This window comes from Sceloporus occidentalis, unplaced genomic scaffold, assembly GCF_023333645.1.
Source record: "Sceloporus occidentalis isolate IW3139 unplaced genomic scaffold, rSceOcc1.0.p SCAF_10, whole genome shotgun sequence".
Classification (NCBI taxonomy): Eukaryota; Metazoa; Chordata; class Lepidosauria; order Squamata; family Phrynosomatidae; genus Sceloporus; species Sceloporus occidentalis.
In genome coordinates, this window is record NW_028316990.1 from 22,632,014 (window position 1) to 22,648,511 (window position 16,498).

General features: G+C 49.6%; 1 protein-coding gene across 2 annotated transcripts in view; it reads right to left on the reverse strand.

The window, feature by feature from the left end:
• LOC149306173 (voltage-dependent calcium channel gamma-3 subunit) overlaps positions 1-12,482 on the reverse strand; it is a 38,036-nt gene extending 25,554 nt beyond the window's left edge. For both annotated transcript variants that reach the window (XM_089540037.1, XM_089540036.1), the window contains exon 1: positions 11,933-12,482. In XM_089540037.1, coding sequence (XP_089396163.1) covers positions 11,933-12,161 — 229 coding nt within the window. In that variant the 5' untranslated portion in view covers positions 12,162-12,482. The remainder of the gene's footprint in view (positions 1-11,932) is intronic.
• Positions 12,483-16,498: the final 4,016 nt, after the last annotated feature.

Genomic DNA, 16,498 nt, shown 5'->3' on the forward strand with positions numbered 1-16,498 from the left:
GCCTTCATCTGCAGCTGGTCCTCCAGGAATTTAGCAAATGTCATGGAAAATAATTGCTCCTCTTCTTTTCGCTCCGCCTTCCGGCCCTCACTCTGCTCTGCAGAGCTGGAACCATTTGCCATATTTCATTGAAATCTCAGTCGCTCCTATTAAATCAGAATACATTTGGCAATTGTTTCCTTTTCGTTCTGAAATCTAGGACAGTAGGTTACGGGAGACAATTGCTCCTCAATGGACGGGAGGCAACAGAAGGAAGGTGGCAGACGGAGCCCAGGTTTCGCATGAATGGGACGCAGGACCAGAGGCACCGACTGGTGCAGGGACGCCGGGGAGGTTTCGTTTTACGCTGCGCCAAGATCTCCTGGGACTTAGTTCTGCCTGGCGACCTTGGAAACGCAAGGTCAGGGCGTGAATTTCGCTTCATACGCCAAGATCTCCCAGGACTTAATGCTGTCTCAGAGAGTGATGTTTTCTATTCTGCAAGCCCTGGAGGCTAAGCTAAAGACTGCTATGGGATTTTTATCAGTAAAGATTGTTCAAAAAATCCATCTGTGCAGAACATGCATTTGTCAGGTAATAAAACAACTGCACATGCCCACAAATGCATTTTGCAAATGTCTTAAGCTCCTTTGGCCGAATGAATCTTTTGATAGAAATGACAGAGCTTTGCTCCTTACTGTGACTGCAACGACTTCTTCCAGTTAGCATCATTTTTGGTTTATGTCCTTTAGATATTTGAAGTAATTAATTAAGCTTTATTTCGGTCAATAACCAGAGTAAAGCTATTGGGGTTGAAATCCTGCATTGAGAAGACAGAGTGTGACTGTACACTAGTTGCATGGCCCTTGCACAAGGACACTTCATTTAGTGAATTGCAATGCTGTGCATTTGCACTTCCGTGCGCAATGCACATCCATGTGGAATGCACATTTGCATCCATGCACCAGGGGTGTGTGCGCAACCATGTGCGCAACTTTCACGACTCTGCTTTTGCAGTCTTGAAATAAGTGCAGAGGTTTCATACCAAGCAAAAATGTCACAGTCCCTTTCATGAGGGAAGTGGCACATGGGGAAGACACCAACAGGATCCCAGCTTTGGTCTCTATCATTCACTGTTATTTCTCATCATGAAATTCATATGGCTTTTATAAATCATGCTGCTCATGCTGTTATTTATATTCTTATCTGTCTTTATGCCATTCCTTCCCTGAGTGAGACTTAGATATAGTAATGCCATGCAGCTGAATATTCTGAAAATGTAGAATAAAGACCATTTTGAAACTGGCAACCCCCAGTGTCTGGACTACTGGCCCAGTCCAGGAAAGCATTGGCCAAAGCCAGTCAAAGGGATTGTGAGTCATTGGGCCACTTGAACCTGAAGAGAAGAGATCCAGAAGTATCTCCAGACCAGGCAGATTGATCCATCACAAAGAGGAAGAGGAAGACTCGAATCCTATTGGTGTCCCCATGTGTGCATTTGTCCATTTTTGCCATTGTGCAATGGATATGTTTAGTCATAGTTATGTGGACTTCCAAAAGTGTAACCGCCAGATCCTTTTGCTAGCCATAAGTGGAGCAAAAGCATTGGATCAAGTCCATGCACTGTAATTGTTTGAATGGGTCTCCTCCAGTGCTATGGGGCCTGTTCAGTCCATTAAATAATAATAATAATAATAATAATAATAATAATAATAATAATAATAATAATGTGGCCTCCTGTGCAGGGTTTTGCCTGACAGCTCTTCCCTAGGCCCTGACGCTTCTTTCCTCCTTCCGTGAAAAGGCTGCAAGAAACACTGGAATGACTGCTTTAAGAAAAAGACAAGGGAAAACCCCCCAGACCCGAGCCGCTCCTCTTCTGCAATTGTGTTTAGCAACAGAGCTAATCCTTCCCCGTAATCCAAAGCAAACATCTTCTCCAGGCTGAGGACTCTTTGCTCAGCCCGGCTCCTCCAAGGAGCAAAGTCACACAGCGGGAGCTGGCTGTGCATGCCAATCGGGCAGCTGCAACATTGCCAGCCACAATTCCAGTGTATGGATGGACGCCTTGCCTCCCTGCCTCCCTCCGCTGGCACGTCCCTTCCCTGCCTCACAGGCCTCCAAGACCTCGCTGGGAAAAGGGGAATTATGTAAGGGACTTGGGGTGGTTCTCAGGATGGAGGGACGGCTCTATCAGGTTTGCAGTTGCCTGCCTTTATAGAGAAATATACAAGTATAGAAACAAGTTTGAAGAGTCCAAACGCTCCTAGTCATTCTCCCAGCAAACCAAGAAGAAGCAATGACAAGACATAAAATTATGGAATCACAGAGTTGGAAGAGACCCCCTGAAGGGCCACCCAATCCAACCCAGTTCTGCAAAAAGACACAATCTAAGCCTTCACAAGAGATGGCCATCCAGCCTCTATTAGGAAATGCCCAAAGGAAGAGACTTCACCACACTCCCAATATCTAGGTTTAGGAATTTTGATCCTGAACCCTGCGATTAGCTCAAAACAGAGAAGACCCATCCAATCAACAAGATTTACTTGTGTGTTGACCAACCCTTCAACAATTCCTTCAATGAATCTACACATGCTCTGCCTTTGGTTTCAGGTGTGCTGAACTTTTGCCAGGAGTAACTCAGAGCCAGCATGGTGTCATGGTTTGCGTGTCAGACCAGGACACTGAGAGACCAGGGTTCGAATCCCCGATTGGCCATGGAAACCCATTGGCGACCTCAGGCAAGTCACACTCTCTCAGCCTTAGAGGAAGGCAAGGTCAACCTGTCCCTGAACAAATTCTTCCAAGAAAATCCTGCAATAGGTTTGCCTTAGGATTGCCATAAGTCAGAAATGACATGAAGGCCCCTGGTGAGGCCATTAAGGGCTATACATTAGGTACCAACCCAAATACTTGGCGCTCATCATCCAAAGACAGACAAAGAGTGCATTTTTTCCTGCTTGAAAAATTAAGACAGAAATCTTCGGTAAAGGGGCTATTCCCAGATCTAGATGAAACAAAGAGGATATTCCTTCCCATTTACTTCTCACTTACTCAGGGAAATGCACAGGAGAGTAGAGGGTGAGCCCTGGTGCCATAACAACTGGGGTGGGGGGAGGACCATAACAAAATAAATACACAGGCCCCCTTTGCAACTTGCACCAACAAATAAATTAAACTTTGCAAATTGTAGCAGAGTGCTGCTGTGTTAGCTGAGCTGGAGATATGCACAAAGCCCTTGCCTTTTGCCTGGAGATATAATCCCTGAAGATAAGAGATGCAGGCCCTGAGATCTGGCAACCCTACCTACAGAATGACTGGACCTGTGGAAGTGGTCTGGCTGCCCAAAACCCTTGTGGCTCTAGTAATGCAGAGTGCATCTCCTAGCATCCTGACTGTGGAACCTCCAATAAGTAACTTCCCCAAGCTCTGGCAATGGCACTGTTAGTGGTGATGATGATGGTGATGAGGCTCTCCAAGTGGAATATTATCGATGCCTATTCAGAAGTAATCCCCGTTGCGTTCAACGTTGCTTCTTTCCTTCTTCCCAGGCAAGAAGTGATAGGATTGCTCCTCCAGTGATCCAGGAGGACCCAATCCGTCTGCAAGGGGAAGAGCAACTCATTGCTTCGCTGTAGTTCGTCTTCCAAGATGCCTGTAATCCAGCTGCCGTTGTGAGAGCTTGGACTGTGTGTCTTCTCACAAACGCCAGACTGACAGCTTGGTATTGACCCATTGCCGAGTTCTGTCAATAGGCGCAAACAAAGGAATAGGAAAGTCAGCAGCTGTTATGCAGGGAAAGCTCACTTGCCAGTAGGAGGGCTCTTTAGTCCAAGGAAGGAGGGCCTGGTTCCTGCAGGGATCTCTCATTCCCCGCAAAGCCAGGACCTCTCTCCAAATAGGACTCATGGTAGCCAAATGGGGGATAATATTTGACAGTGCAGAGCCACCAGTCCTTATTCCAGTATGTTGACCCAGGAAGAATCATAAAGTTGGAAGAGACCTCAAGGGCCATCCAGTCCAACTCCCTGCCAAACAGGAATGCACACACAGTTGAAACACTCCTGACAGATGTCCATCCAACCTCTGTTTAAAAACCTAAAGAAGGAGACTACCACTCTTTGAGGCAGTGTGTTCCACTGTCAAACAGCTCTTACTGCCAGGAAGTTCTTCCTTACATTTAGGTGGAATATTTATTTGGTTTAGGGCAGAGACCCAGCATGGTGTAGAGGTTTCAGTGTTGGACGACGACTCTGGAAACCAAGGTTCGAATCTCCCCTTGGCCATGGAAACCCACTTTGGGGGGAAGCCACATTCTCTCAGCCTCAGAGGAAGGCAAAGGCAAAGTGCCTCTGAACAAATATTGCCAAGTAAACCCTGTGATGGGTTCGCCATAGAGTTGCTTTGTGTGGTGCAAATTTATTTTTCACTTTATCTTTAATTTCTACAGGAACATTCTTCGGGTTGCATTTCAGCATGATGGTTTGTTTGATGTTTTTTGTTAGCTTTACTCCAATTGTGCTATTAGTAGTTCACGGTTGGTGCCACAATGTGTTCCTGATCTTATTTCTACAGAGCGAATGAAGCTTCTCCATCTGATGTTTCCGATTGTGTAGTCTACTTGATTTCCATATTGGCCAGCGGGTCATGTCCATGTATACAGTCGCTTCATGGGTTGTTGGAAAAGTGTGGTTGTGATGAACAAACTTTTGGCATTGCAAAATTCAGTCAGTCAGTCAGTCTCTTGATCCTAGGCCAGATAGAGCAGAATCAAAGATTTTAGGACTATTTCCTATTTTTGCATTCCAGTTGCCTACGGTTAACAAGAAGTCATGCTTTGGTCTCCAGCAGAAAATCTTTCCATTTCTTCTTCTACTGCTTCGGTAGTTAGAGCATTAACTTGGATTAAGTTTGTATTGATGGGCCTGAAATCTTATTGATTCAGCCAGACTTTGCATTATGTCCTTTGACGGCTTTTTCTACATCTCTCCTAATTGTAAATGCTTCTTAGATGTTCATTTCCTGAGTAAAACGCTGTGTCATTTTAGTTCGGTGAGTCACTTTGCAAGTAAGGCCAACTGAATCAGTGAGTCTACTCTACTTGCAACTAAACAGTAGGATTCAGGTAGTTGTTACTGTTATTATTTTTATGGTTATGCTTTGAAGGGATCCATCCAAATGACAGGATGACTCACGGATCTGTAACAAAACAGGCACAACATTTCGGTGGAAGCGGTTTATATAATTTTAGAGTTTGTGTGCCTCCGAAGCACAGCCAATGCCTAACAGGAGAGTCCCATATCCAATATCTCCCTTTTCAGGCAACTGTCCCCTTGGAGATAGGAAAGATGCATCTCCAAGCAGAACTGTCATTCTTTGCAGTGACCGTGACCCCAGATGACAGCCACAAATAAGAAATTTATCTTTCTCTCTCCAGAGCGGTGCAAAATGAGTTCTTCTTCTCCTCCGCTGGTTTCTTCCAGATTCTCATCCTGGGCTCCAATATCGGCTCCTACTTTCTGTTTATATAAACTCAGGTTCTGGGAAAATCATAGAATGGTTCAACGTTGGAAGGGACTCCAAGGCCAGTCTCTTGGATCAACTCAGTCCAGCATAAATACTCGCTGGTTGCATTTCTGCTACGCAGTCCATATACCGAATACTGCCATGGCACAACATATGAGAAATGGCTGGTAATGTGTTGCACAATGCACAATACAAAGAGGCAGCCTGCAATGCACAAGGCACATTGTCAATGACAATAATGCCCACTTTGGGTGCATTACTGTGTATCTGCAATGGCTCTGCAGAAGTCAGCTCCTGCTCCTACCCCCCAAACTTGTCCGTTCTGCATTGTCCAAAATGTCATGCTATATGTGTAGCACGACTCACACCTGTCTATGTTGCTCAAAGGTCATAACTGCAGGAATCATAGCTGGCAACCAACCAAGCCAAGCTGGCAACCATCCCATGGCCCAAGCGGGGCAGAATCTGACATGACCCCCCCCCCCTCCAACCACAGGCTGCCACTGTATTACATTGCAATGGGATTTACATTGCATTATGTCTCCCCACCATTTTTTTTAAATACCTAAACTGTTTTGGACTGTCAGGAAACAGACTAACCAAACTGAATCAGTTGGCAACCCTTCCCCCCAAGATGGAAACTCAAAAAGATTTGGCATCTCTCCATCCACACTTCCTGGCAAGCAGAAAAGAGTTGCAGGTCAACACTGCAGTCAGACAAACTATGGCTCAGTCTTCTGACACTGGGCTCCAAGACATGTGGTTTCAATGTCCCACTTTGGATGCATCCACACTGGGGAAATAACTCGGTTTGGAACCGCCTTTCAGCATCCTGGCTCAAGGCTATGGAATTCTGGGAATTGGAGTTTGTTGTGGGACCAGAGTGGAGCGGAGCCTTCCATAGCCTTGAGCCAGGATGCTGAAAGGCGGTGCCAAACCGGGTTGTTCCTCCAACATGGATGCAGCCTTTCAGTGTTGTACCTTACATTTCTCTCTGTCGAAATTGCACAGTCCTATCTTGTTGGCAAATTGTTATGCCACGCAACCAAATATGGACCCAAAGTTGCAGTGTGTGCACATTACCACACAATGTGCAACTATGCCCAGTAGCACTGCATGTGCATCTCAGCTTCTTGCAGCTGAATGCGAACATTCTGCATTAGACAAAAATGTTGAACAGCTTCCACATGGGACCTGACACATGGGCAAGACGCCAACAAGTTTCTGGGCAATGATGGATTTGACTAAATATTTGGAGGAAGCACTAATCCTTACATTCTGCGCAACAGAGGCCTCCCAGGCCTCCTTCTGGATAACAGCAAAATCACAGTAAAGCTGTCCTTATCTTTCTTTCCTTTATCTATTTAAAGTTTGTTAGTGGATTTAAAAATCAGAGCTTATTGCTATACCTTTTTATACCATTTTGCCACAACAGATACCCTCTTTAAAACTTTCCAAAACTGAGTGATGACAACAAACCTGGCAGCCACTAATAAATAACCAACGAAGAGTTTGGGATGCTTTTGCCTTGTCTCCTTGAAAGAAGCCTAGGAAGGGCCAGTTCTGGAGTCGTTTGCAAGATGCCAGTTAGTAAAATGATATATTTAAGAAAAGACTGCATCCCTGAATTTAGATCTTTTGCTGCAAAACCCACCATAAATGTGGATAGGAACCTTTCGTTTTGCAGCCTCACCAGCAGATGGGAAAGAGCGGTGTCTCTGTGCATGGCAGCTGCAATGGAATCAAATGCCATTTATGTAATTTTTCTCATTGTTTTCCTTGACTAATGCAGAGGCCCTTTTGAAAGGGAATTTGCCCTATGGATGTAAGGAAGGCCAGACGGATGTAAATGGTGTATGCCTGCCCTATCTTTTAAAAAAGTTACTTTTAAAAGAGCATGAATGCTGCTGCTCTGGTGCATAAGCCATAACTGCTCATTTAAGGAACATTTTGGGATGCCAAAAAGCAACAGCAAAGGAAACGCTTGAAAACTGGAAACTCGAACTCAGAATCCCCCAAAAGCAATATCATAAATAATTAGAGATATGAATTCTGGGCGAAGGACATACAAAGCATGCAAATATATCTATGATACACAAGTCCATATTGGTCTTGTGTCCTGAAGCAGTGCATACATAAACCATTACCTTTGGCAGAAGCACTGTCAAAATCTTTTAAAATTTGGCTTTCTTGCTTATTAACTGGACTTGCCATTTGGAAAGTGGGCTCTTCACTTGGACCTCTTCTGTCTTAGATATTTCAAAAGAGAAACCATTGATAGCTTGTGTCTGTGTTTTGGGTGTCCTGAATCTGAATTCAACAGGTCTAATTATTCATGCATTTGTGTTTTGCTTTCCTTCGCTTTGTGCGTCTGGTCCACAGGTCCTGACCTTTTGCCTCTGAGTCTCTTTTGGGGGTCCCTCCTTTCTGAACCCTTCTTAAAAGCTAATAATTTGAAATCTGTGCCTCAACGGCTCTTTCCTCCTGCAGCCTAAATCCAGCTTCTAGTTCCAAGTAGAGCAGACCTGTCCAATGCATGGGGCTCCCAAATATCTGGCCTTACCCAATCCCCAGTGATTCGATGGGACTTGCAATGGGATGCCAGCCCTTCATGTGCACCATGATGAGCCTCCTTGGGATGCGCTGTTCATGTTACTCCACCTGAGACTCAGGTTCAGATGGAAAAGACAGAAAGAAAAGCCTTTCCCTCAGCCCTGGGGAACCATGTTTTGAGCTCTTTGCTCAAAATGCGCACAAATACTGAGAGCTTTCAGAGTATGTCAGATACGCTGGTTATAATAATTATCTTTGCTATGACCCTGTAAGGTAGGCCCATGCCATTATCATCACCATCACCATCACCACCACCATCATCATCATCATCATCATCATCATCATCATCATCATCACTGCAATGCAGAGGACAGGGGCAGCAAGAGACGAGCTCTTTGCTTTGCACCCCTGCCATGTCCCAAGATTCAATCCCAGGGCTTCCCTGGCTCAGGGCCCCCTCACATCATCCCTGAATGTATTGGGAACGTGGGTCAAGAAAAAGAGAAGGGGGCTGTTGCAAACAGCAGCCAGCCTGCATCCCACCCTGAGAGCCCAAGGATGCCGAGGGCCTCCTTCTCAGGCTTTCTAGTCATGCACCAGCCGGGTCCCATTATGCCTTCAGTCAACAAGCTCTCTCCCAGAGATCGATGGAGCCGGATAATTTCCCAGCCGCCCGGCACATAACAAGGAGGGGAATGGCACATGCCAGGCAGCTGGGAAGCGGGTCCCAGCCAGGGGTCAGATCAGAAGGCAGGGGTCTGAGCCTCCCAGGTCCCTTTCCTTTCCTATCCTCTGACTCAGGCCAAACACAAGGGCCAAAGGCTTTTGCTATGCAATTTTCACCTAGAGGAGTCCACAAATGGCTGAAACGTGGGACTAAGGAGAGGAGCCGGGCCAGTCAACACAAGCTACTTGTTGCCCCCAAACTAGACTAGCCCCACTGCCTAGGATTCAATGGGATTGCTCTAGTTGGCACTACCTAACAGGGTTTGTAGCATGGCTTCCCTGTAATCTCTCTCTCTTTCTCTCTCTCTCTCTCGCAAAATGAAGGAGCCAGCGGCGGTGCAGTGGTTGGACTCCAGGGGAGCAGGGTTCAAATCTCTGCCATGGAGACCCAGCGGATGACCCATGGTCACACTCTCTTGGCTTCAGAAGAAAGCAGTGACACTTTCTGAAGAAATCTGGCCAGGAAGATGCTTGGAAGGGATTGCTGTAAGTAGGATTTGGCTTGAAGGCACATTAACAATTCAGAGACAGCATGGCATAGTGGTTTGAGCAATGCACTAAGACACTGGGAGAGCAGTGGGGACTTTGAATACCCCTCTGGGTGACTCTGCAAAAGGTACACTCTCTCAGCCTCAAAGGAGGGCCAGGGCAAAACTCCGCCGAAACAATCATGCCAAGGAAACAATTGGAAAGGGTTGCCAAAAGGCAGCGTTGACTAGAAGGATAAGAAAGGACAATGCGGCCAGATGATAGCAAAACTATAATCTGCAAAGAAAAGGGCTTCACAGCTAAGGATGAGAGCCTTTAGGGTTGAAGAGCGGGATATAAATACCATAAACAAACAAACAAATAAATAAGGAGAAGATGCCAAATGGGATTGTCTCAAGGATGCTGAGCGTCTTGGTGGGCGATGGATAGGAAGGCTTGTCTCAGTCTTTCCTTTAGAGCAGCGGTTCTCAACCTATGAGTTGCAACCCCCTTGGGGCTTGAATGACCCTTTCGCATGGTCCTAAGAAAGCACATATTTGATATTATATTAATAATGTTGTGGTTGGGGGGGGGGGTCACCACAACATGAAGAACCTTATTAAAATGTTGCCGCAGTAGGAAGGTTGAGAACCACTGCCCTAGAGTATCTGAAGGCGACACATATGAAGCTCACCTGGATTGTGACAAAAAGGTGTGTAGACTAAAGGGGCACAAGTTGCCCTCTCTATGCCCTTCTTTGGCAACACAAAGTGGACAAATGGTCTAGAGAGACATTGGGGCAGCTGATATTACTTATCATCCTCTTCTGCCCTCCCTTTTTTGTTGAGTTTCTCCTAAGACGCCTTGAGCTGAAGAACCCTGTGCATCTCAAAACCTTGCTCCGAGGGATGTATGTCAAGAAAGGGACCAATGTCTGCATCCACATTGGAGAAATAACCCAGTTTGTCACTGCTTTTCAGCATCCTGGCTCAAGGCTCTGGGCCCCACAACAAACTCCAACTCCCAGAATTCCATAGCCTTGAGCCAGAAAGAGTTAAAGTGGTGCCAAACCATGTTATCTCTCCAGTGTGGATGCAGCTAATGTCTTCTGGCAAAGAGCAAAATGGACTCTCAAGCTCAACTGTCTCTCTCCATTGGGCCTGGCCACCTACCTGCCTCTTTCTTATCGCACCACTGCATCCCTCACCTGGAGCAATGCTCACCTGGGAGAATGAAACAAACTTTTGTTGGAGGGACCAATGAGACAGTGCACATGGCTCTATGTTTATCTTTGCATGCTGGGGATGCGCCCCCCACTCAATGGGGCCTAAGTCAAGGAGGGGGCCTTGCCAGGTGGGCAGCCAGAACCATCCTCTTCCCACATTGCCACCAACGCCAACATTTCATGCTCCCCAAAAGTATGGTGGGGCTCTTGCATGCTTGCATGCGCCCACCTACACAAGCCCAGAGATTTTGGGAGACCAGTGGGCAGAGAGGCATGGCACGCTTCCCTGATGACTCACTCACTCAAGGTGCCAAAGAGGGATATCTCTCCCTCTTTCTCTCTCTGTGTGTGCATGGATGTGCGATACACACACACACACACACATGCACACGCATATGCATGCATCCTTTTTGGAAGTTAGAGGACCACCTGGCGAATAAGCCAGCCCAGCATCCCTCTGCAACAGCAGGCATAGGCTCCGCTCTGTGAGCCTTGGGAAGGCAAGCAGACAAAAAGGGGCATTAGCTCATCGGAAAAGCTAGCTGCAGACCTGCCTTGTTTAGCAGTTTCCCCACAAGAAGAGAATACAACCAGAGTCTCGCTCCTGGGACTATGCGCATCTGTGGCTTCTCTGGTGGCATAGGTAGCCATTCCGAAAACAGGAGGGCCATGCAGTGCCTCTTTCTTCAGGGGATGATGGATGATGATGATCATGACGATGATGGAAGGACTTGGCATCCAGAGGGACGGAAGGGCAAAGAAGAAGGAGAAGCGGATCATGTCATGATGCATACACTTCCCCTCTGTATCTCCCCGTCAATTGAACAAAGATGGCATTTGCCACTATGGAAGTGGTATACCCAGGGGTAGCTGCGTTGGTGTGTAGCAAAGTACGACAACACCCCAAACCCACAAAACAGCGAGGCCTTGATGGGGCGAGCAAAACGCATGCCTTTGCAACATGTGTTTCTATGCATTTTGGTCAGCCCAATGAAAGGTGAAAAAAGCTCACTGCAGCCTGGATCCAACCAGAGGAGGCCCATTGGATCTCTAGAGGGTTCCCTATGTGTCGACCCACTGATCCGGCCGGTTGACTCTAGCTGAACCCATGCAATGCCCACTGGGGCAGCGATGGTTTCCCATTGCCAAACGCATGATACCCCATCATGGTTCAAGGCTTGGTCCCAACAAGGCCAGTCTCAACAGACACAACAACAGCAGCAACAAGGGCAACAACAACAACAACAACAACAACAACAGCCCTCCCAAGAAGCACTCAGCAGCCTCAAATAAGTCAATGGATCCACCGCTTTAACTCTCTGTGGCTGAAAGGCTATGGGATTCTGGGAGTGGGAGTTTGCTGTCACCCCACAACAGAGGCCAGCTCCCAGGATGCCCTAGCCTTGAGCCCGGGCGGGCCCTTCCTTTGCCCAGCTGCTGTCCCTCGGGGCTGACCTTCCAGGCAGCAGGTCCTCCAGAGTCCCGAGTGGGTCAGCACCTCCTCGTTCTTGCGGCTGGTGTCGTTGTCGCCGGCGGCCCTGCTCCGGCAGACGCCCCGCGAGTAGAGCCAGTAGTCGGTGCCCACCGCGATGGTCATCAGGCTGAAGGCGGCGAAGGCCCCCAGAGTGGTCAGCAGCATCTGGGCCCCGCGCTCACACCGGCCCCGAGGCCCCCGGGCCAGCATCCTCCCCGCCGGGCATCGCAGGGACCCGGCTGCCTCCCGCCCTCCCGCCCTCCCTCCGCGCCTGGCTTTCTCCTGCCTTAATTCCTCCCCTTCCTTCCTTCCTTGGTTCTCTACCTCCTTGCTTGTCTTTTCCCTTCCCTCCTTCCTTCCCTTTATCCCCTCAGGGTCGGGCTCTCCAGTCTCCGGGGGCCTGGCTCAGGGGGCTGCTCTCCCGGGGGGCCTCTCCGCTCCATCCCCGGCCAAGAGGCTGCTCTGGCTCCGGCTCCGGCTCCGGCTCCGGCTCCGGCTCCGGGGGGCTCTAAGCGGGGCTGCTGCTGCCGCTGCTGCCGCCGCTCCCCCGAGGCCCTCTCCCCGCCGGAGCCCTGATGCTGATGCTGCTGATGCTCCTCCGCCGCGGACCCTGCGCGGCGGACCCTCCGGCCATCCTCCCTCGCCTGCTTCCCTCCTGCCTCGGAATGGAAGAGGAGCAGCAGCAGCAGCAGCAGCAGCAGGAGGAGGAGGAGGAGGAGGAGGAGCTGCTGGGCGCCGCCTGCCCTGGAGCCCAAGAGCAGGAGCAGCAGGAGCAGCAGGAGGAGCAGGAGGCGGCCCTGGCCCGGATGCCTGCCCCCCAGAGCCCCCAAGGGCCCCCAGGCGGGGAGGGGGCAGCCAGAGCAGGGATGGCAGGGAGCCAGCAAGGAAGGAAGGAAGGAAGGAAGGAAGGATGGACGGAAGGAAGGAAGGAAGGAAGGATGGAAGGAAGGAAGGAAGGAAGGAAGGAAGGAAGGAAGGAAGGAAAGAATGAATGAAGGAAGGAAGGAAGGATGGAAGGAAGGAAGGAAGGAAGGAAGGAAGGAAGGAAGGAAGGCAGGATGGAAGGAAGGAAGGAAGCAAGGAAGGATGGAAGGAAGGAAGGAAGCAAGGATGGAAGGAAGGAAGGAACGAAGGAAGGCAGGCAGGATGGAAGGAAGGAAGGAAGGAAGGAAGCAAGGAAGGAAGGAAGGAAGGAAGCAAGGAAGGAAGCAAGGATGGAAGGAAGGAAGGCAGGAAGCAAGGAAGGAAGCAAGGAAGCAAGGAAGGCAGGCAGGCAGGAAGTCAGGCCGCAAGGAAGGAAGGAAGGAAGGAAGGAAGGAAAGCGGGAAGGAAGGAAGGCAGGCAGGCAGCAAGGAAGGCAGGCAGGAAGGCAGGCAGCAAGGAAGGAAGGAAGGCAGGCAGGCAGCAAGGAAGGCAGAAAGGAAGGCAGGCAGGAAGGCAGGATGAAAGGAAGGCAGGAAGGAAGGCACAAAGGAAGGCAGGCAGGAAGGAAGGCACGAAGGAAGGCAGGCAGGAAGGAAGGCAGGCAGGAAGGAAGGAAGGAAAGAAGGAAGGAAGGAAGGAAGGAAGGAAGGCAGGAAGGAAGGAAGGAAGGAAGGCACGAAGGAAGGCAGGCAGGCAGGAAGGAAGGCACGAAGGAAGGCAGGCAGGAAGGAAGGCAGGCAGGAAGGAAGGAAAGAAGGCAGGAAGGAAGGAAGGAAGGAAGGCAGGCAGGAAGGAAGGCAGGCAGGAAGGCAGGCAGGCAGGAAGGAAGGAAGGCACTAAGGAAGGCAGGCAGGAAGGAAGGCAGGAAGGAAGGCAGGAAGGAGCAGCCCAGGAAACCCTGGCCCTAACCCAAGACAGTCTAGCCCTGGCCCTGCCCAAAGAAAGCCTCACCCTCCTGGGTGGCTTCTGCTTCTGGGGAGCCCCTGCCTTCCTCAGGTCTTTCAGACTCAGGGCAGCAGCCAGGGCTTCCTCCCTTCAGTTGAGCCACCTGCCATGGGCCAGGCATGTGATTCTGGTGGGGGCTGTGGTTGTTGTGTCCTCCAAGTCATTTCTGATTTATGGCAACCCTATTAGCTTCTCTTCTTGACCCGATGGCCTTCCTCTGAGGCTGAGAGAGCCTGCCTTTGCCGAGGGCCCCATCGGGTCTCCAGGGCTGACCTGGGACTGGGTCCCTGGCCTCCAGAGTCCCGGCTCAATGCTCCAAGCACTGCCTCTGTGAGGCAGGGCCCCTCGGTCCTGTCCAGGCCCAAGGCAGGCGCTGGCTTTGGCTTGATCGTGCCCCATCGTCTAGTTCCTCGCTCTGTCATGGAACTCGAACACAAGACCTACCCCAAGACACGCATTTTCAAAGCCGTCCTCCTTTATATGAGGCCCTCTCATATAATGTCCCAATGGAAAGGGGCCCTCTTTCCCAAGGGCTATTGACTGCTGGCACCGGGATCCATCCAGCATCCCTCCCTGGAGCCCTCCGGCCAGATGCCCTGCTTCTTCCCCTGGCTCTTCTCCCTGGGCAGCCACGCTTTGTGGCATTTTCTCTCTTGTCTGGAGGGGCTCTTGAGTCTTTCATGCCCTTCTTCCTCGTCCTCTTCTGCCTGGCTCTCCTGTTTCGGAGGGGCTGCCACCAGAGAAGCCCCCGGGGCCCATGGTCCCGCGAGCAGCCCTTCCGAAAGGCGCTGATGGAATCCCAGTGCAGTTGGAACCTGAATTTGGCAGGAAACGTCCAAGATCGTTCTTCCAAACAAGTCCAGAACTGCATCTATGCTTTAGAAATAGTTCCATTTGACACGGCAGACCCCTCTGACAGACCAGGCTGACTACCTCACCAAACTACAAATCACAGGAACCCACAGGACAAAGCCGTGGCATTGAAGGCGGTGTTATGCAAACTGCAAATCCCAGGTTTCCATAGGACGATGCTGCCATGAGAGTTAAAGTGGGGCCTTAGGCTGCATCTGCACTGCAGAAGTAAGGCAGCCTGACCTCTGCCCTATGGAGTCCTGCGATTTGTAGCTCTCTGCTTTTGTTGTTGTTGTTGTAGCTGTTGTTGTGTGCCTTCAAGTCTTTTCCAATGTATGGTGACCTTAAGGCAGACCTGTCCTGGGGTTTTCTTGGCAAGATTTGTTCAGAGGAGGTTCACCATTGACTTCCCCAGAGGAGGCTGAGAGAGTGTGACTTTGCCCAGGGTCACCCACTGGGTTTCCACAGCTGAGCTGGGACTTGAACCCTGGTCTCCAGAGTCCTAGTCCAACACCCAAACCATTATTCCACACTGGCTCAAAAGAAGGTTCAATATCTCACAAGACTACAAATCCCAGAATTGTTTGTCATGGAGCCATGGCAGTGTCAAAGTGCATTATTCCTGCAGTGCAGACGCAGCCACAGTGTTGTGGGTTGTGTAGTGTGAAAGGTCCCCTGTTGTCCCTCTCTCTCTTTCCTTTTCTATAAACTTCCTCACTTGGTGGAAGGCTAAGGGCCTTTGCTCTGCCACTCCTCCCTTGCTATTTCTGTCTTTCTCCCTCTCTTTCCTTTCCCTTCCTTTCTTTTGTCTGCTCTCCTTCCTTCTCTCTCTCAGTGCCAAAGCCAAGATGCCTTGCCCTTGCCAACTAAGCATGGTCCGCTTCCACCAAAGCACTTTCATTTGGCTTCTTCGTTTGAGGGACACCATGATGGGAAAAGGGGTGAAAGCAGGGGTTGGTGGCACCATTTTGCCAGGGACCCCTTTGCAGCATTTGCCTTCTTCCATGGATGGCACAAACCCACTCTCCAGCTGCCTTTTCTTCTCAGGTTGCCTGGATTTCTTCCTTGCCGGTTGGATCGGATTATGACTCACTTAACCTTTGGGGGATGCATCTCTGCCAAAACCTGCTTTCGAATTAAAGGTTTATTTTAAACCTGTGCGGATGTGATAGGGAAGCAAATTATTTACTTGGACATGGCGCACATTGGGGAAGCGGCACGTGGGCACAGAGCGGCCCTTGCTCTGGCAGTAAAGCAGGAGACTGGCATGGTTAGCATTGTGAGAGACCCTTGGCTGCAAAGGTCAGTATAATTCTCACCTCATGGTGGGGAGGCCGAGGCTGGAAAGGGGAGGCTTGGCAAAGCCCACCCTGGCGCTTCCGGTGGCATTAGGATTGGCACGGTACTTAATTTCCAGAATGAGAGGCTTAGTCCTTTCCAAGTCCCATCCTGATCCACCCACCTTCAGGTTTTCAGGGACTGGTTGCAGGACTAAGACAAGGCTGAGGAGGCTACACTAACCTTCCCTTGAAGCTGAGAGAGTGTGACTTGCCCAGGGGCACCCAGTGTATTTCCACGTCTGAGCGGTGATCTGAACCCAGGTCTCCAAAGTACTGGTCCAATACTCAAGCCATTGCACCATGATGGCACTCGTAGTAAAAAAGCTAAAAGTGTAACCTACCCCTTGTTTTGTGCCAAGAGCAATGCTATGGGCTTTGGGTGTAGTAAGGCCTCTGGCTCTCAGGAACACAAAAGACTTGTCCACAAATTTCTTAAGTTTTCAAAGGTTTTACTGGTTACAAATAAACAAATAACATGAAACTGAT